Source organism: Pempheris klunzingeri, chromosome 7 (genome assembly GCF_042242105.1).
Source record: "Pempheris klunzingeri isolate RE-2024b chromosome 7, fPemKlu1.hap1, whole genome shotgun sequence".
NCBI lineage: Eukaryota > Metazoa > Chordata > Actinopteri > Acropomatiformes > Pempheridae > Pempheris > Pempheris klunzingeri.
Window position 1 is genome coordinate 28,894,167 of NC_092018.1, and position 19,891 is coordinate 28,914,057.

General features: G+C 46.0%; 1 protein-coding gene across 2 annotated transcripts; it reads left to right on the forward strand.

The window, feature by feature from the left end:
- Window positions 1-403: 403 nt before the first annotated feature.
- On the forward strand, window positions 404-16,737 carry mn1b (meningioma 1b). Of its 2 annotated transcripts, XM_070834446.1 has the most exons (3): window positions 404-4,110; window positions 15,227-15,292; window positions 15,332-16,737. In XM_070834446.1, the coding sequence occupies exons 1-3, from the start codon at window positions 576-578 to the stop codon at window positions 15,499-15,501; spliced, it is 3,771 nt and encodes a 1,256-aa protein (XP_070690547.1). In that variant the 5' UTR covers window positions 404-575; the 3' UTR covers window positions 15,502-16,737. The 2 variants fall into 2 exon arrangements, with proteins under 2 accessions (XP_070690547.1, XP_070690546.1); XM_070834445.1 differs by having other exon boundaries at window positions 15,227-16,737.
- Window positions 16,738-19,891: the final 3,154 nt, after the last annotated feature.

The following is a 19,891-nucleotide window of genomic DNA, read 5'->3' on the forward strand; positions in this document are numbered from 1 at the left end:
TCCAAGAATGGGACCTTTTACAAAAAGTGGCTCTCGGACATTTGACATCTTGCTGGAATAATGAAGTAGCGGACAGAAATATTCTCTTGTTTGATCGCTCCAGTTCTTCTGCTCTTAGTTTGTTAGCGAGATGTTTTTCTGTCATGTTCGCCCTGAAGAAATGCGCACAGAAAAACTTGGGAATATCATAGGTCAGAGCAGAAAGTTAAACAACACTGTTTTATAATTGATTGCTTAATAGAAGAAAAAAAAGAAGAGCAGTCAAGTGCGCGCATACAAACGGAAGAAGGAGACAGCAGCCGGGCTCCGGTCTGTCCTCTCTCCTGCGCGTCCTTGGAGAAGTTGAAAAACAAAAGCGGTTGATCCACAACAATGAGAACTTATTTGGTGAGTTTTTAACATTCAAACTTGACAAATAAGTTTAATTAATAGTGTAAAACAAACATCCGAATAGTTTCTTGTATATCTTTTTTTTTTTTTTTTTTCGCTTTTTGCTTTTGGGGACAGACGGAAAAACAGACAGTGTGCCGATGTCTGGCAAACTGGCCGTCATGTGGGATTGATTGCAGGGGAGTATGTTTGGGCTGGAGCAGTTTGGTTCTCAGATTAATAGCAGAAACCCTGGCCAGTCAGAGAGAAATATAAACCAACCGAGACTGAACATGGGCTCCCATTACAAAAGCCCAGGTTTTCATGCTGGAGGCCCGCCGGGAGCCGTGGAGCCCGGCATGGGCCCCCTGAGTGAGCCGCAAATGCTCGGGCTCAACATGAACATGAACGGAGAGCAGTACGGGGGCTTTCACCCGCGGGGCCACTCGGACATGCATGCAGGCGGAGGACTTCAGCAGCAGCAGCAAGGACCCATGCATGGATTTTTCAACAACCAGCAACCTCATCAAGGACATCCTCACGGCCACCAACCTCACCCCCACCAACCTCACCCTCATTTCAGTGGGAACTTTGGAGGCCCAGAGCCAGGGTCATCATGCCTGCACGGTGGCAGGCTAATGGGCTACAACAACAATGGCATGGGACCACAGCAGGGCTTCGGAGAAGGATTTGATCCTCTCTCCGAGGGACAGGCAGGGGATGGCTTCCCCCAGCAGCAGCCGCAGCAGCAACAGCAGCAGCGGCCTGGTAACATGCCCGACTTTCAGCATCACGGGCCTCCCAGTGGCAGCCATGCCGTCCCTGCCCCCTGTCTGCCCCTCGACCAGTCACCTAACAGAGCAGCGTCCTTCCACGGACTCCCTTCCTCGTCATCCTCCTCCTCTGAATCTCATGGCCTGGAGCCTCGGCGTATGCCCAACCAAGGAGCTGTAGAGGGATTAGAGTATAACTTCCCAAGTGAGCCTCCATCTGGACATTTTGATGTACATGTATTTTCCCCATCAGAATCAGAGTCTCAGTTACCCCATTTTGGCCCAGGAAGGCCGGTTCCCAGCGGGAATTTCCCAGGGAACCCTGGCATGCCACGGACACCAGGTATGCAGGGCATCTCTAAGGGACACCAGCCGCCACCACCACCGCCCCAGCAGCCTCAACATGGAGTGTTTTTTGAGCGTTTTGGAAATGGCCGGAAGGTGCCCGTGGGAATGGAGCCGGGGGTCAATGCAAGACATCCTCTCATGCAGCAGCAACAACAGGCTGGTTTGATAGCCAGACAGAACTCGTGCCCCCCTGGCCTCCCCAGACCCCCTCAGGCTGAGCCCGGCTCCACTAACCCTAACATTCTGGACGGAGGGGTCATGATGCCTGGCCAACACAACCAGTTTGAATATCCCATTCACAGACTGGAAAATAGGGGTCTGAACCCCTATGGGGACCCCATGTTTAATATGCAACAGCCAGCTCCTCCTCCCTCCCAACAGCCCCAGAATCAGAGGCTGCAACACTTTGACTCTCCCTACATGAACATGGCGAAAAGGCCTAGATTTGACTTTCCTAATGCTCATGGTGGTGAAGGCTGGTGTGGTGGAATGGATAACCACCTCTCTCCCTCTGCCTATCCCGGCCTGCCTGGAGAGTTCACCCCACCTGTGAGTGAAGGTTTCCCACCAGGTCCCCTGCAGCACCCGGGGCCTGAACAGCAGTCTCTGCAGCAGCGCCAGAATGCAGCCATGATGATAAAACAGATGGCCTCTCGCAACCAGCAGCAGAGGATGAGGCAGCCCAGTCTGCAGCAGCTGGGTCACCACGGCGATGTACCTCCGGGCCCAATGGCTCACGGAGGCCCGGTTGGGAGCATGCCCCAGCCCAACTTTGACAGGGAGAGTGGCGGCAGGATGCCCAACATTGATGGACAAAATCCTCATGTAACTCAGGAGAACTCCTGGTTCCAAGGGTCCCACCCACCAGGGGAGATGATGTCACGGCGTATGGGTGGAGCGGGTAATGATTCAGGGCCCCATGACATGGGGCTACAGCAGAACGGGGCCGGTATGATGTTTAGGCCAGGCATGGGCATGCAGGAGCCGATGAGAATAGCAGGAGATGGGCACGTACAGGCTCTCCACTCCCCAGGCATGCACTCACAATTCAGCGGCAACATGGGCAACCTCTCACAAATGCAGTCTCCGGGAGCCGGAACGGGGCATCCCAATGCACCAGCAGAGAGACGGCCAGCTGACTTCCCCGCACCTCCAATGGGAGCGCAGCCAGCGTTTCCCTATGGGGGGGCTAACCGTCAGGGGCCGGCCCATAGTGCTCCCCAGGGGGTGAGCACCTCACCGGGGACCTACCCTCCACAGTCTGAGTTCCCCTCAGGCCAGCGGTCGTCTGTTAGTAAGCTTGGAGCTCTGTCCCTCGGGAACTTCAGCAAAACCAGCACTAAAGACAGTGTTTTCGGCCAGAGCTGCCTGGCGGCCCTTTCCACGGCCTGCCAGAACATGATCGCTAGCCTAGGGGCCCCCAATCTTAACGTAACATTCAACAAGAAGAACCAAAATGAGGGCAAGAGAAAACTGAGTCAGACGGAGCAGGACATTAATAGCAGCACATCTAATGGGACTGGCAGTGCTGGTCCTGAATATTTTCAGAGCAGCACTTCCCAGAACAGCCAGATGCCTGGCACCGGGAATAGCAACTCTAAGCCTGCAAGTCAAAGCCAGACGGTGCAGGGGGAAGCCAGTGCCCTCTCCCCAAATTACAACATGGACGCTACCCCGTGCAGTGAGGGGAAGGCAGCAACAGGGAGTGGGAGAGGGAGAGGGAGGAGAAAAAGAGACAGTGGACATGTGAGCCCTGGAGTTTTTTTTTCCTCTGACAATGGTAACCCTGTTGTAAGTCCAGGCCAGCAGACCCCCTCGGCTGGCATTGGGGAGAGGGGTGGGGGCACGCCCCATGAGAAACACCTCCAGTCACCCTCTTGGGGAAAAGGAGGAGACTTAATGTTGGGGGACCAGGCCGACCTGATGTCTTCTTTGGACAGTGGCATTCAAAGTGTTGCCAAGTCTGACAGTAGCTCACCACGAGTGGACTTTCCTGACGATGTCAGCAACCACTACGGCAACGAAGACGAGGTGTCCTCCAGCTCAGATGCAGGAGGAGCCTCGGCCACAAAGCCTAATCGCAGCCCTATCATCGCCGGCTCGCCCAAAATGCAGAGGAGTGACCATGGGCTGATAAATGGACAGAAGCCCCTAGGCATGGGCATTAACAATCATACTACCTCGACACCAGACAGCTATGGACTGAGTGCTGGTGGGGGCACAGGGGCCAGTGGGGTGAGCCACCCGGGTACTCCTGGGGAGCAGGTACGCACCCCATCCAGCACCTCTGGCCAGGAAGAAATCCATCCTCTGGAGATTCTGCAGGCTCAGATCCAGCTACAGCGGCAGCAGTTCAGTATCTCTGAGGACCAGCCTCTGGCCATGAAGAACGGCAAAAAGAATGGCGACTGTCCCTCACAGAACGGAGACAATGAGCTGGCAAGCTGCAGCCCGGATGCTGGGAAGGGCTCAATGGGCACTATTGACCTTGACACCCTCATGGCAGAGCAGCACGCCACCTGGTACGTGCCCAGTGACAAGGCCATGATGGACGGGTCAGAGGATGACAAGGCCATGGGACCATGGGAAAAAAATAAGAGCCAAAACAACAGCAAAGAAGGTAAATGAAGCAGTTTCATTCCTTTGGTTCTATTTCACCCTCTTCTTCTTCTCTCTTTCTCTCTCCCTCTGAGTCCCTCTCACACATGCAGACACAGATTACAATAACTGATCAGTTTTGCTCTTATAATCGGTGTATTTCCGTCATTGAAACGCTTCCTATGTAGAGTAACATAACGCACATTAGAAGTAGAAAGGCTCTTGTCACGCGGATGATAGAGGACCTTTTGTCCATATTGTGCGCCAGAAAGCAGCCGTCTGTTAAACCAGAGTCTTTGAATTTTAGAGGTTTAACCTAGACAATAAATTTAATGGTAGCGACATTCAGTCTTAACAAAGAAAAAAAAGATGAATGCGGCATTTTCCTTGTTAAAGTGGCTCCGTTAGAATAATATCAAACATATAATCAGCACTTTAAAATCTGAGTGAACAAAATAAACCACGCACCTTTTCCACTATGTATTTCTCTCCATTGTGGAGGCGCTTCAAAAGAGCAGCCCAAGAAAAGTAAACATTTCCTGTGGTTCTTTATCTCGGTTTTCAGGGTGAACAACTACATTGAGAAGATTAATAGCTTTCTGAGGATATGCGTTTGCGCAGCGGGGTTCCCCTCGTCCTGTTAGTGTTGGTGTTTGTTATTACCATGGGATAATACCGAGCTGCTCAAAGTGGATTGATTTTAAATTGGCAGGGCAGGATTTCAAGGATTACATAGAATGGCCAAATTAATACAGCCATTAATTTTTAATTTTTAATTTTCCGTGGGAAATAACGAATTTAGGAGCCCTTTATTACATTTATTTAGTTTAGAATGATATTCTGTTAATTGTTGTTCTGTTTGTTATTACCTGCTGCTGTCAACGATCTTTCATCATAATCTACCTCAAAGAGTGAAAAACATTTTGGGAATAATTTAGTTTTTCTTCACTACAAACTTTCCCAAGGAAAATAGAGAATAGAAAAGCTTGTGGCCTAAAGACACACAACACAAGTGGACGGAGATATTACAGTGTGCACATGTAGAGTCATGGTTACAACTAGTTTTCTCTCAGTGGTTTATGGTCAAATACGTTCACTTGTGTTTTCCAACTTGTTAATAATGTGCTAATAATCCTAATCATAATGTGGGGCAACAACAACAATAATTATAAAATAAAACTATTATTATTATTAATAATAATTATATTATTATAATTATTGTGTGGTATTAATTCCGCGTTGTGTGTTTTGATGGTAATAAAAATAAACTGTATGGTTTGATATATATTCTAATTGCAGAAAAAGTAGAATTAATTGAAATATGTTGATTTTTTTTTTTTTAGTTAGTTATCCATATTTCTTTTATATTTCTTGTGTTTTAGATTTTTTAAATTCCTTTTTCACGTGGGTTGTTTCCAAATAATTTCACACCATAGCAGAAGACAGAGAAGACTGACGTTGCCATATAAAAAAAAAATCTGTAATTCCTACCGACTGTCAGGGTAAAGTCACCGACAGGCCCGTGGATGTGTGCATGAATAATAGTGTGTGTGTGTGTGTGTGTGTGTGTGTGTGTGTGTGTGTGTGTGTGTGTGTGGATAGCGCCCAGCGCGTCTCCAGCGCCTCTTTGTTCTGATCAGTGCGGGTGCAGAGAGGGGCGGGGGCGCGCACCGCGCGGAGCCTGGAGTCCAGGCGCATTGTTTGTAGGGAGTGAGCAGGGGGTGACGGGGGTGACGGGGGCGACACTAATGCCACTACTTTAAGGAACACGGCCACTCAGCGGTTAGACTGATACAGCCGATCAGCCCAGTTAGAAACCAATAACAGAATAATACCAATAACAGTCAGAATAATCCAAAGGAGCGCTTTTCACTCCATCCTGCCTTTTCTATTTCTCATAATTACTCTGACTGTGTCTCTTCTAAATTAGCGCCAAATGAGAAGATCATGCCTCTTCCCATGTGGCTTCTTTTGATCCCATGATTTCTTTCTATGACCATTTTCAAAAGAGGTAATTGGTGTTTAATAATTTAAAAGACACAACAAAATAAAAACTAAACACAAAACAAAGAAAATAAAAAAGCATGCAGTGTAGGAAAAAAAACTACTGATGCCATCAAGTGCTAACTAACATCATCATTTTTGATATTGATTAATGAGTTCTCTTTGGTCAGTCAGGCACACCCACCCTGTTGCTCTTAACATACAAATCCATAAAAATCAGAAGGGATTTTTAAAGTAGAATAGTCTAATTTCTTCTCTTTTTTACCCTCCTCTTCTCTCTCCTCACCCCCTCTCTCCTCTCCTCTCCTCTCCTCTCCTCTTTCAGCCCTCCCTGCATGGACTCGAGGCATGCAGCTCTGGAGCGATCGATAGCTAGTTAGCACAAATCACGGCTCCTGACAGTTTCTCATTTGAGTGCTTCAGACAGCAAAGATGAAAAAAAGGGTGGAGGTGTATTTGGGAGGGGAGGGGGGTTTTGAGATTGAATCTGATGCTTAGGCTACACAGAAGGGAGCAAAATAACATAATAATTTAAGATAAGTCATAGCCCACAGTGCAGGTCTATAAGAACCAACATCCCACAGGCTTTTCACACTGCAAGAAATATCCACATCAGCCAGTTCCTCTCAAAATGTGCCACTGGGGAGAGAATGTCAGTGACACTCATTTGAAATAAATCAGGCCAATTCATTAGTTCATTAGCATTAACTAAATGTAACCTGGTCAAGAAAATTCTTAAAAGATGATCATTTTCATTAGGGTGAAATTAATTAAAGTAGTTTCAGAGACAGTGGAAGTGATCCCCCCCCCCCCCCACATTTCTAATAAGTTGAAATAACATTTTAATCATCAGCGCCAGATGACACAACCTGCTAGATGTTCTTTGCTGTGTAAAATTCTGAACGTTATATAAGTCTGGAAAACAGGCTGTGAATTTTGTTTTCTACAGATATGATGTGTTTTCCAGGTGAAATGATTTTCTACCTGTCCACCTCCAAAAGCTCCTTTTGTCATCACGGTTTCATTTGCATATATATATGCCTTATTTTGCTCCCTTAGGAGTGTTGTTGAATTATGCATGGCATATTTTCATTCTTAAACAATTAGCAATCTATCATCTTTTTAGGTTCATTAATGGCAAACGGCAATTAATCCATTGATTTACACACATTATTAGATTTTGAATGCCTAATGCCTAAAAATGAAAATGTAATTGAAAATGCATTTAAACTTGATTTATTCTAATTATAAGCAGCACTTTGAGTGGTTGTGAACGTAGTCATTCAACTTTACCCTGCATGTGTTTAAATCCGAGAGGACGTGATCGTTTAAACAGGTGGGTCGTGGTGCTGTGCTGTTGGGGAGTTTGCTTCACATGAGTTGTTTGCGGTGAAAGTGAAAGAACGAGTGGGGGACGGGGTCAAGGGTCAGTTTGGTTTCCATCGCTCGGTGCGGTGGCACTACAAGCGCTCGATGGGAAGTTTTCACGAAACTACAGAGGTGATTTTGTTTTAGCGCTGTGAGCAAGAGAGACTACATGAGCCACAAATCTTGCCATGATTTGAAGAAGACAATCCATAGTCTTCTGCGGCTGACCTCCCCTGAATCTTTGAACGTGCAGACAAGTAGCCAATAAAAGTTGAATTGCGCTCATTTGTAGAGGAGCTTTGCTCTCAGAGCTGATGTCTGCTCACCCACTGCCTCCCAGCTCGCCCTCTCTGTGCTCCCCGTGCGCCTGTTTAAAGTGATGCGTGCTGCTGTAATGGCCCCCTTTGGACCCCATATTTGGCCTCCTCGCTCTGTGACAGCATGTAGCTCAAGTTTTTCACAAAGGCGCAGTTATACCTGCCGCTCTAGGCTCACGGCCTGCAGATTCTTTTGTGCTGCTCGGCATCTTGTGCTCCCCTGGAGGCAGAGAGTTGGGGTGTACATGGGCAACTTTCCTCGTACGGTGTCAGTTAATATTATTTCCCCTTTTTTTTTTCACGCTCTTCCTCTTCCTTTCTCTTCTGTATATCTTAGCCAGAAGCTGACCGTTCATTTGGAAACTCATGCACAGTCTTGATAACAGGCAACCAGCAGGCGTAGGAAGTGATTCAGTTATTTTTATTTTTGCTTTTCACTCTTTTTGCCACATACACTTGTGTGACTTCTTGTTTTTTGTTTTTTTTTATCAGCACAGTTAAAACACTTCACAGTTGACCTTGTGGAACAGTGTCTTTCTTCACTCCCGGTAATCAGTCCATAAACAGCTCTAATAATGATCAAATCTCTTTCGCTCTGGCTTTGACAGGTTTGAAAAGAGGGAACTTGCTTCTTATCACACCTACTAGAAAGCACTTAAATCCACAGAAAGAGCCGTATTGATATTCCACCATGGAGAACAATCCTGTGAGACTACCTGCCTTTGACGTTTCAGAACGACAACAACCCCACAAATCACACCAGTAATTTCTATTTCCTTTTTCTAAAAAAAGGAGAAAGTGATTGGCAAGTGCTGGAATGTGGAAAAAAACAGCTCGGGGCAGTCTATGTTCTTTACCTGTCATTACAAGGTGTTTCATATTGACTTTTTCAACAACACACATCTACCGAGCCTGTCGCACACTCCTGTACTGCAGTTATGATAATCATTATGATAATCATAGCAATTAGCCTTGGTAATATTGTTTCCAAAAGTCACAATTCATCCGGAGGCAGCTCCTGTAAGTTGACTTGGTTATTGACAGGTTCATCAGGGCTACAAACAACAGCTAGTTAATGTCTGCAGTGCTGCTTTCAGCGCCGTAAATATACGACAGAGCGGCGTCCTAGAAACATGTGTCCTCCTGAGCATCATCCCTAATGTGGGCAAAGACAATAACGCTATTTATCGGGTTATAATTTTGCTTTTGTGTGTGTGTGTGTGTGTGCTGGCGTGCACGTGAGTACGTGTCGAAGGGCAGGTTTGTAGAAACTGCAACTTGATAGTGTGGATTTGTCAGCTGTAGACATAAAGTTTGATTTATTTAGACTCGGTGTCAGGCTCACGGCTTCAGCCCCCGATCTCAGGTGTCTCGCTTGGTTGAACACGCTCACTTAAAATTCAAATGTGTTGAAAATATTTAAGAGTATTTACTTGACTTGTAAATAGTGCAGGACTGAAAAACGCCTAACGTGCATTTAAAGAAGTCTGGAATTTAAGACAGTGTGTGTGTGTGTGTGTGTGTGTGTGTGTGTGTGTGTGTGTGTGTGTGTGTGTGTGTGTGTGTGTGTGTGTGTGTGTGTGTGTGTGTGCGTGTGTGTGTGCGTGCGTGCATGTGTGCTCTATGTTCCCGGGCTTTTGCAAGACACTGAGCACTAGTGACAGTCAAAGGAAGCCTATTAAAGGAGCGTGCTTGTGACTGATGAAGAGAGAAAAAGATGAACAAAGGTGTCAGGCCTTTTGCTTTGCTGGATTTTCAAACTCTTCAAAATAGCAGCTCATCCGGTGTTTTGTTTTCCCTGGGGAAGGGTGTTAGAATAAAATAAAACTTGTCTCAGCATGTGGTAAATGTTCTCTGAGGAAGCAGCGGGGAATGGAAAGCTGAATTTATCTGGGAGATGCACAGAACGACGAGTTTCAAACCTTCGATCGTGGATGTATGTGACATGCCTCCAAATGTCCACTGTCTTGTTGAATGACAGCCAGAGCAAGAAAAAAAAGCATCAGCTTGAAAAGAGGCTCCTGAAAGGTGTCTTGGGTTCATATGTTGTGCAGGATACAAGTACAGCTTTTAAAGGGTTTGTGTGTGTGTGTGTGTGTGTGTGTGTGTGTGTGTGTGTGTGTTTTCAGAGGTGTAGGTGTTGTCACGGTGCCAGCAGCGGTTATGTTATTAGCCATACAGGTAGTCGTCAGGCGCCTTTAATTTGTATTGAAGAATTGACAAATGAGTTATGACACTGGAGTGGTTTCTCCTGGGAGACAGAAGTAGAGACTGATGGAGTGAAAGAGAAGTCACAGAGATAGAGGGAAGTTTTTTTTTCAGACAACATCTGTAGTTTCGCTCATGAGGCGAGTGGCTGGGTAATAGCTACCATTTGCATTTATGGAAGAGAAAATAATTCATTTCAACATCAAACATTTTTTTTCCATCAGTTTCATGCTCCATGACTGTTGTTCATTCCTGCCTGTATGTAGGAGTTTCACCACCATATATTTCTATATTTCTATTTAAAATACGACCCATTTAATAAGGTAACCAGTCACAAAAAAAAGACTTGATAGAGAGCACCGATTTTCAATTTTACCAATTTGATTATGCAGATTAAAATAATGTGTTTAGATTTTCAAAATGTTTTTGCAATTCCTACAGCAGAATTCATAATTGCTCATGCCATCGTTTTATTCAAAACAAACTGGTTTCATGAGGGGTTGACCTTTTATAAAAAAAAAAAAGAGTGCGAGCACAGAAAAACAAAGTGCGCAGCACTGTGCTGAAACAAAATAGAGACAGCGAAGTAGATCAATATGTCAGTGACTTGGATGACATGCGGGACAGGTCCTAGACATGGCTGTGAGTTATGAAGGAGGCACTAAATCACTTCCCATGTTCTGATTTGTGTCTGGTTTCCGACGCACTTCTTGTGGCCAGAGGGGGAGGTGTGTGTGTGTGTGTGTGTGTGTGTGTGTGTGTGTGTGTGTGTGTGTGTGTGTGTGTGTGTGTGTGTGTGTGTGTGTGTGTGTGTGTGTGTGTGTGTGTGGGATGGGAATGGGTGCGTTGCTGGAGAGAAGGTAACAAATGCTGGGGGCAATGCCTGCCTGGGCAAGTTCTTTTTCCTTTATGTTGCAGGCCAGAGAACAGAGAGGAAATTCAAACCAAAATAACCCCTGTGCCCCCGCCTGTGAATCGTGCCCCCCGCTCCCTCCAGATATCTTCCCTGTTCTGAGGGAAAGGTCACACTACGGCAGTTGGGTGGAGTTGGGGGTTGCAGGGAGCCTTAAATGCCCCCTACTCTCCCTGGGTCAGAGGATACCTGAGATAAGTCCCCCCCCCCTGTATACATCATTAAGACTTTCCTAAACATAAATGTACTTACCCCATTTTACCCTGTGGTTGTCTTACGTATTCAGCAGCAGCCAGTATTTTGTGGGACAGTGATGAGACAACACGGGGGGGGGGAGCTTCACCTGGTTACATTCACGGCCATTTCTGGTTCTGTAGCCGTCCTAAGATCAGACCTTTTCTCACCCCCTTTTCTGAAATCTGACTTTTTCTCTGTGGCTGGTGACGGGGGTTTGTGCTGACAAAGACAGAGTCCTCACACGAGGCCATAGTGGTAGTTGTTATGCTAAAGGAATCTGACCTGATGTCACACACTGTCATAGGAGCGGAGGCCTTTGGGTGTTTTTGTCAGCAAGTGGAGCATTCTGATTGGGCTGGTTTGTGTTCAGAGAGGGTGGGGTCGTGCCCTCTGGACCACAAGGTTAAAGGTGAAGTGTCGTCATGGAAGTATAAAGCTTGGGCTAGAAAGGGCAGAGGCCTGCCGCATGGGATTCTGGGGCCTGGGAAATCAATGTGACGGCTGTGAGGGACTTGTACGAAAAAGGAGCTTTGTAGATTCAAATCCTCTCGCGCACACTTTTTATTCTCCTTCTGTCATTGAAGAAATTCAGTTCATTCAGCTTCTTTTCTGCTCTACTTATTTTACAAATATCTGTGGCTACCTCAAAGGTTATTGTCATTATTTTAAGTTGTTGCACAATTAATTGAAAAAAAAAAAAATAATTGCATGCCATAGCACTTATTATTAAATCTCCACACAGCCATTGTTTACCTCCGTGCATTGCTTCAAGTGCGTTGAGTGTGTGTGGAATGACATGGAAACCCGCGTCAGGCCGTCAGCTCCCAGACACATTGGTGTCATCCAGACAACCAGAGCTGTGCGCTGTGCTCCCAGCCTTCATGGCATTCGAAGCTCTACTCATCTCTGTAAATCGTCTCTGGCTGTGTCTGTGAGACGGCTCCAAAACCCTGCTGCGTGTGTGTGTGTGTGCGTGTGTGTGTGTGTGTGTGTGCGTGTGTGTGTGAGAGAGAGAGAGAGAGAGAGAGAGAGAGAGAGAGAGAGAGAGCATCATCACCAGGCACTAAATAACAAAGTACTGCACTTGGGGCGAGAGATATAGCGATATACGTGCATGGCATTAAATTCAGTATTTACTTAACACATCACTGTGGTAATCTTTTCTGGCTGTAATGTGGTTAAGGATATTTAGGTGTATTTGTAGCTCAGCACAGCTGCTTGTGCTGTTGCTGTTCCTTTTTTATTAGGTGTTTTCCCCCTCGCTTGTTGGTGCTGAGCACTTGTTCCCCTCAGATGAATAGGCTGTTATTGAGATATTACTGTGGATATGAATTCCACGTTAGTCAATGAACAGCCATAACAAGATAGATCTTATTGTGCATATAAAAAAGATTTCCCTGCGTGTAAAATGTCATGGTGATTTGGGATTTAGACTTGTGTGATGTAGAATTTCACACTGCCGTTTCCACTTTTGAGCAAACACGCAGCCATGGATAATGCATACAATTTAAGGGTAGTGTCTTGATTTTTCCATAAAAATCACATCCCCTGAATCCCCTTTGGCTACCATATAATACTGGGTGATATTTTAATTCTATGGTGGTCAAGTGTTTGGTTTGTTTTACACGGGCTGGATTTTGCATACGCTGTTAGTGGAAAAAGTCTATTGTACCAAATAGCAGTCAGTCATTCAGATCTGCAGGTCTTTTAAATTATAGGAAATACAACAAATAACAAAACAAATATATACACACATATATATATATATATATATATATATGCAACATTTTATAATTTCTGTTTATAGATATATTTTTACAAATTTTATATGAACTTATATGAAGTGTCAAATGTGTGAGTTATGTTTGTAATTTAAGCTATATGTATTTTTTTTTCAGTCTATTTTCCACGTGTGCTTGCATTGACGCTGAGTGATGTGTCTAGCTGTGATTGTGTGTGTTTCATGCATGCATGTCCCTATGTATGCGAGCATGTGTGTTTGTGTGCATGCGGAGCAGCAGCTGAAGGCTGGTGAGAGTATGGCAGCGGCGGCAGCGGTTGGCGTGTTGTGTGTTTTTGGCTGTGCGTGTTGTCAGTTTGCTGTGTGTCAGCAGTGAGCCAGGGGAACGCTTGGCTGCCTATTCAGGCCGGTGTGGACCCTGCTGTGCCCAGCTAGCATGAGCTGCTGGCGGGTGCTGGAGGGCACAGAGCTCGGAAGAGGGAGTGCGAGTGGGCGGAGGGGTGAGATGGGGTGTGGAGAGGAGGGGGGTTGAGACTGGCAGGGGGTGGGGATCCGCCATGCTGAGGTGTATGACTGGACCCTCTGGCAAATGTTAGATCTTGTCACCGCCACCACCAACACTGCTCTAAATCCTCATTTCTCCCTCAGCCCCCACTTACACTATGTCTCTAGTCCTTGGGAGGGAGGGAGGGAGAGAGAGAGAGAGAGAGAGAGAGAGAGAGAGAGAGAAATTTACAGGGGCCGGCAGTCAGAGAGACAAACGAAACAGGGAACAACGGGAGGCTTGGCTGCCTGACCTTTTACCAAATCCCCCCACTTTTCCATTCCAGTGGTCGCAGCCCAGACAGGCTGGGGGGCTAGCCTGCCTCACTGCCTGCATGTCTGCCTGCCTGCCTCTCTTGGTTGTCCTAGCTGCCTGGTCTGGCCTGGTCTGGATCGGCGTTCTCTTCCCTGGCTGTGTTTTGTTAACACCGTCACTGCTGCCTCAGGGTTCGTGAAAGCAGAGAGGGAGGGAGAAGAAAACAGTAAGCAAAGCAAGATAAAAACTGTTGAGGTAGCAGAGGAAGATGAGCTAAAAAGTGGGGAAATAGGGTTGTGGATGATGGGGAGGTCTGCACGGTGCCTCTCTTTTCTCTCAGGTGAGCAGCAGACTGACTGGTGTGTTGTGATCTGCAGCCTCTGTGCCGTCGACTGTGTCGTCTATCACAGCCTCTCCCGTCTCTGACACATGTAACTCAGCTTGTCAGAGCTGTTTTCTACCTGTCTCTACACTCAGACACCTAGTTGTCCCTGCACCTTAAAGCTCTGTGTCTTTGTGCAGCACACTGATCCATTCGCCATCCGCATGGAGCAAGGCAGTGGTATGTTTCGTGTGTTGAGGAGGAGGGAGAATAATCGGACTGATTTTAGCGAAGGATCCAACATCTTCACACACACACTTTCTCTTTGCTCTGGGCTTCCTTGGAGGCAAAACCCAAAGCACACGATGCAACACTAGTGTCATAACACGTAGCCCACTATTACCTCTTTCCTAGTTGCTGTTTTCCCTCTTTCCCTCTGTGGATTTTGTGTCTCTTCTTCTAAACTTTTCTTCATTCCTGCCCTCTTCTCCCTCACTCTGCTGCAGCCTGTATCTCAGCAGATCAAGTGCTCTTTTATATATATAGTTTAGCCAAGCACTTCCTGTCCACATGTAAAGCATGCATCTCAGGTTTCAGCATTAACTCTGCAGCACAGCTGATTTTTTTATGCCACTTGTAATCAACCTGTGTGTGGATTTTCTGGAAGCTTTGGTGCAACGATTTAATATGAAGCTCCACACCTTGGTGACACGAGGTCGATACTGTGGCATGGTCATTATACCAGTAAATTGGGTCAAGCAGGGTTAAAGGCCAGTATTCTCAGTGCCCTTTGACCCTCTGACTGGAGGTCATGCAGGAGCGCTCCAGATTTGCACGCCTGACTCGGAGCAAATCAGTGCGTGGATGTGTGTTTTTGTGTGTTTTTGTGTGTGTGTGTGTGTGTGTGTTTTTGTGTGTGTGTGTGTGTGTGTGTGTGTGTGTGTGTGTGTGTTTTCACGTGTGTATATCAGGCTTTAGGAGGAGGAGGAGTGTGAGGAGAGGAAGCTTTGCTTACAGCCTCCTTTTCGGGTCACATTGATGGGGGGGTGGAATAGTGTTGAATTAATTTCACAGTGCAGATTTAGAGTGGGATGTGAAAATGACACTGGTTTAATTAAAAGTGTGTATTTTAAATGGTTCATCTGTATCAGAGAATGCCAATTGCTTGAAGTTGTTTTTCATGTTGGTACAGTCTTAATTAACCTTTTCCTCTATGTGCTTGTCTGCAGAATCAGAGCTGTCTCAGAGTAAGGCTGGAGCTGGTGCCCCAGGAGCTGGAGGAGGAGGAGGAGGAGGTGGAGGAGGAGGAGGAGGTGGAGGAGGTGGAGGAGGAGGAGGAGGAGGAGGTGGGAGCAGTGGAGGGAACCACCTGCAGTGCCTGTCCGTCCACTGCACAGACGAGCTGGGGGACAGTAAGGGCCGAGGGGGGCCCGTCTCATCCTGGCGGTCTCTCCACTCTGATATCTCCAACCGATTTGGGACATTCGTGGCGGCACTGACTTGAACAAAAAGCAGGCTCAGCAGGAAGAAGGAAGAAGATCACAGATTAAGACGAAAGCTTCAGAGACAAAATATGATGATGAGGATGATGATGATGATGATGATAAGGTGTTGAGGCAACTGCGAGCAGCTCCGGCCTGTTCAGGGACAGAAAGACATTTACACTCATAAGTGCAAACATGACCACACACACACTCACTCACTCACACTCACACACACACACTCACGCTCAAACACACACTCACACACATGCGAACACGGTGTTTTCTCTGACACATGCAGTCACACTTTAGGACGCTCTCTCACATACTGCTGGACAAAACAGCGCGGGCTCTTCTCAGCGACGCCCACATCTGGAAAACCTCAAATCAATACTTTTTTATTTTATTTTCTTTGTTGAAGAAAAATAAAGAAATGTCAAAGGAGGGGAATACAAAACAAGAAGATGCAGAAGAAGAGATATCCTGTTGTCATTGGCTTTGATTGTATACCAGTGTAGAGTCTGTAGGTCTCATGACTTTGACTGTGCTGCTTCTTACAGGCTGCCTGCTTTCACCTCAGTCATGGTTACAGCTCTGATGTGTACATTATCCCTCCGATAAAAGGGAACTCTACCCCCCACCCCCCAAAAAACACAGTCTCCTAGTACACACAGGAATATGGATCCCCCCACCCCCACCCACTCAAATGAGGCCTACTGCGAGAAGATGCGGAGGGGGGTGATGATGCATGAATAACTCAACAATTTTTGCGGGAGCACAACTTTTTCCCTCTTTGTCAAAGCAAATTTTAACCTTTTATCATTTGCTGCTATTAATCATTTAAGATTTGTTGTAGCTCTGCGTTCTTTATATGGCAAAAATATTTCCCCTTATTCTCCTCCTCTCCTCACCCCTGCTATCGACCTCACGAGCTCAACCACTTGAATACAATTCAGCCAATGGGAACTGAAAATGGAGGTCAAGGGATTGTTTAATAAGGGAATTGAAAAAAAAGACTATTGGTATTGCACATGTATAATAAGAGAAAAATTTGCTGTGTGTTAGGCAATCTTGTAATCTTTAAATAAAGCTTCTGTTGAATTTGAATTTCTGAAACAATAGATGGAGGACTGTGACGGCAATTTACGAACTGATTTTTGTTTTTTGTTTTCTTTTTTTAATAATATGTAAAGTGCAGTCGTCTGTTTTCCTGCATATTGTATATATCTGTATATGTTTTATTGAGTAACTAAATAACAATAAATATGACGTTAAAGGTGCCATTTGTGTTTGCTTTGGTAATTAGCTCTTTTCATCTCTCCATTATTATCAGTCAAAGCAACAAATCAAAAATAATTGTATAGTTTAGTGCTCTGTGTGTAGTATACCACTCTGCTTGTACTCGGGAATATTCAACGCTGTAGAACGGAGCGTGTGTAACCTGAGTATCATCAGTGAATTACAGAGGTGCCTACAGTATATTCCAAGTGACAGATATGACAGGGAAGTTGTGGGCTGATGCACAATACCTGACAAGCATGCAGGAACCTGTGCCATATTAAAGCTAGAAGCAGCAGCATCAGGAATACTAGAAAATGTGGCTTCCTGGTGGATTAGGAAGGCAAGGCGATTAATTCCATGTACACCTGCTCACAGCCTGTGTCGCATTTTATCCACATATCGTTCCTGACATCTTTGCTCCAATCCCTCCAACATTTTATTAATCAGCAATGACAAAAAAAAAACATGCCTTCAGAATAATCATTAGAATATTACTCTAAATACAATATGCACATATAGCAAAACAAAAATCCATCATTATCTGTCTTGTACTTGTTATGTTTCATTTGTTCATTAGTCTCTGTTGTTTTTGTAGACCCTACACCATCTTACTACCCCCCCCCCCCCCCACACACACACACACACACACAGCCACACACACACTCACACACACTCCTCCCCTCTTCCTACTCCCCAGGCCCTCTTTGGCTCACCTGCTCTTTATTGGCCATCTGCATGGATGCTTAATGCTAATCAATAACTCCCCTGTGTGCCAGCTCGGAGGTGGAGACGTCAATGCTACCTAACAGGGCTAGTGATCAACCTGCATCACTGCTGTCTAGGACACACAAACACACACACACACACACACACACTGGAGCTCCCTGCAGGACCCTGTCTGTGTTATTCAGGTGTGTTTGTGCTTGCTGCTGTACCTGCCGCCTGCTGTGTAGGATTGCAGAGCCTGTTGTGAATGTGATGCACAGAGAGCTGCAGCGTTAGCAAACAGCAGAGACTGGTTATGTGAGAGACTGTCATGTCACCTGGGAGGGCCTGTTAAGGGAGGGAGAATGGGGGAGAAAGTGGGAGATGGCTGGGGAATAAATGCTGATTACACTGCTCACTGTGAAAGTGAGGCTGGAGATTCTTTGTTAGGTTTAGTCACTGAATGAGTAAAACCTTGTGTGAATGCTCATGGCATTTTATGTACACAATTGTTTTTCTCTGTCAATATATTTACTCTTAATCCCAGTGAACATATAATGCACTTGGCCACAACTATATAGAGTAATTACACGTGCCACCTTTCTATTGTTCACAGAGGACACTTTGCACAAAGGGACAACAAGTTCACAGCCACTGATGACACTGGTTTGACTAGTATTTGGCACTAGTGCGGACACGACTGACTAGCATACGTTTAACAGATCAAAAGGAATGTCTTTTTCAGCAGTGGGTCGGGTGACTGCTTACGGATCAAAAAGGGTTCAAGTGTTTCTCTATTGTTTACTAAACCTCGAGCTGAGCTCTGTGCTTTGTGTTAGCTCATGCCAAGGTTCTAAATTTCCTTAAAGAGTCACCACAGTCTGTGAATGCCAGGAGACTCCTGGGGTGACACACTACCTGCCTGTCTGGTTTGGCTGACCTGTTTTATGGCAGGACAAGGGCTTGTGCTCACAGGTTTCTGAGGCGCACTGACAGTTGTTGAATACCAGGTTATTGTTATGTACCAGAATGAAAAACAGTCTAAAAGGACATGCTGCCACATTATCTGCCTCAGTAAGAATTTGTTGCTGTAATGGATCTGAATGCAACAATGATTGTAGATCCAATCCAGCGGATCAATTGTTGTGTGTCATACAAAGCTAGAAGTGGAAAATACTAAGAGTTCCCCCTTCTCCCCGACATGCCTGCTGCCTAGCCACAGCCGTGCGGGATACAGTGACAAAGAGGCCTTGGGATATTGGCTCCAGTCAAGATGTATGGTGCTGGACCTTTTCCTTCAATGGGCTCCTCTGCATGGCGGCCATATTGGGAGGGAGAGAACTGTGTGGTCGCCTGAGAACTTATGTGTTTCCCAGCCAACGCGCATCTAAAGAATAACAATTTCACAAGCCATGAAGACCATCCATGGAGCCGTGGAGGCCGTGGCCAGAAAGCTCGGCCAAACACTCTCCTCTCATGCAGCTTTCTATATACTCCTATAAATACATCTCCTATTTGTATAGAGGCGATATGCATCTTTGGGAAAATACCACAATGTTGACTTAAGAGCACCCTCTACACCCCCTCCCCTCCTTCACTGCCACCCCCCCCACCCCCCTCTCCAAACTCTTTCTACCCCTTGCTGAACCTTTCACTGCCTAAGAGAGAGAAAGAGAAAGAGAGAGAGAGAAGGAAAGAGAAATGAAGAGAGACTGAGAGTAAAAGAAGTGTCTCTTAGAGGCCTCCACGGTCTTTAAGCCACTATGGTATCCACCAGAGCCCTCACATACACTCTGCCTCTAAAGAGCTTTTGTCCTGTAAAGAGGGGGTTTGGCTAAATTGTGGGTGCTTGTGGATTGGCGGGTGGAATTGGGCTTGGTGTAGTATATTTGGCTCTCACGTCTCCATCACTGGAATGGTAAAGTTTTTTTTTTTAAGCAGGGGAATTGAGAGGTGGGGTGTAGAGGGGCAAATGGGGCTCTGGTTTTTTTGGGGGGAGAGAGGTTTGGAAATCTTCCAAACAGTGCCTTTTTGCTTTCAAAGAAAGCTCCACTTGTGTAAATGTGCTCTTTGTCCCCTGGCCTATTGTTTGAATAGCATTGTGGACTTTTTTGTGGGAAGCTCACAGGGGCCTGGGGGGCCTGGGAGGCCAAAGAGGGACCAAGGGGGGCTCTGTCTGAATGACTTGGACCAAGGGTGGTAGGGCTGTGAAGGTACAATTAAGAAATGTTCATACAAGCAAGCATGCATCTGCACAAATGCCTGCAAACACTTAAGCACATCTAGTTAACTTGGATATGAAAATGTTAAAAAATTCTAATTCCTATTGCCACACTGAAGTTGTTGAGGTAAATGGTAACAGAGACCAGAGCAGAACTGAGGACTATCCTATTGTAGTGTCCTCTTTACTGATAGAGACAATATGAA

Coding starts and splice junctions, on each gene's coding strand:
- mn1b (XM_070834445.1), top strand. CDS start 576: ATGTTTGGGCTGGAGCAGTTTGGTTCTCAGATTAATAGCAGAAACCCT. Junction 4,111..15,226: donor CCAAAACAACAGCAAAGAAG/GTAAATGAAGCA, acceptor GCTTGTCTGCAG/AATCAGAGCTGTCTCAGAGT.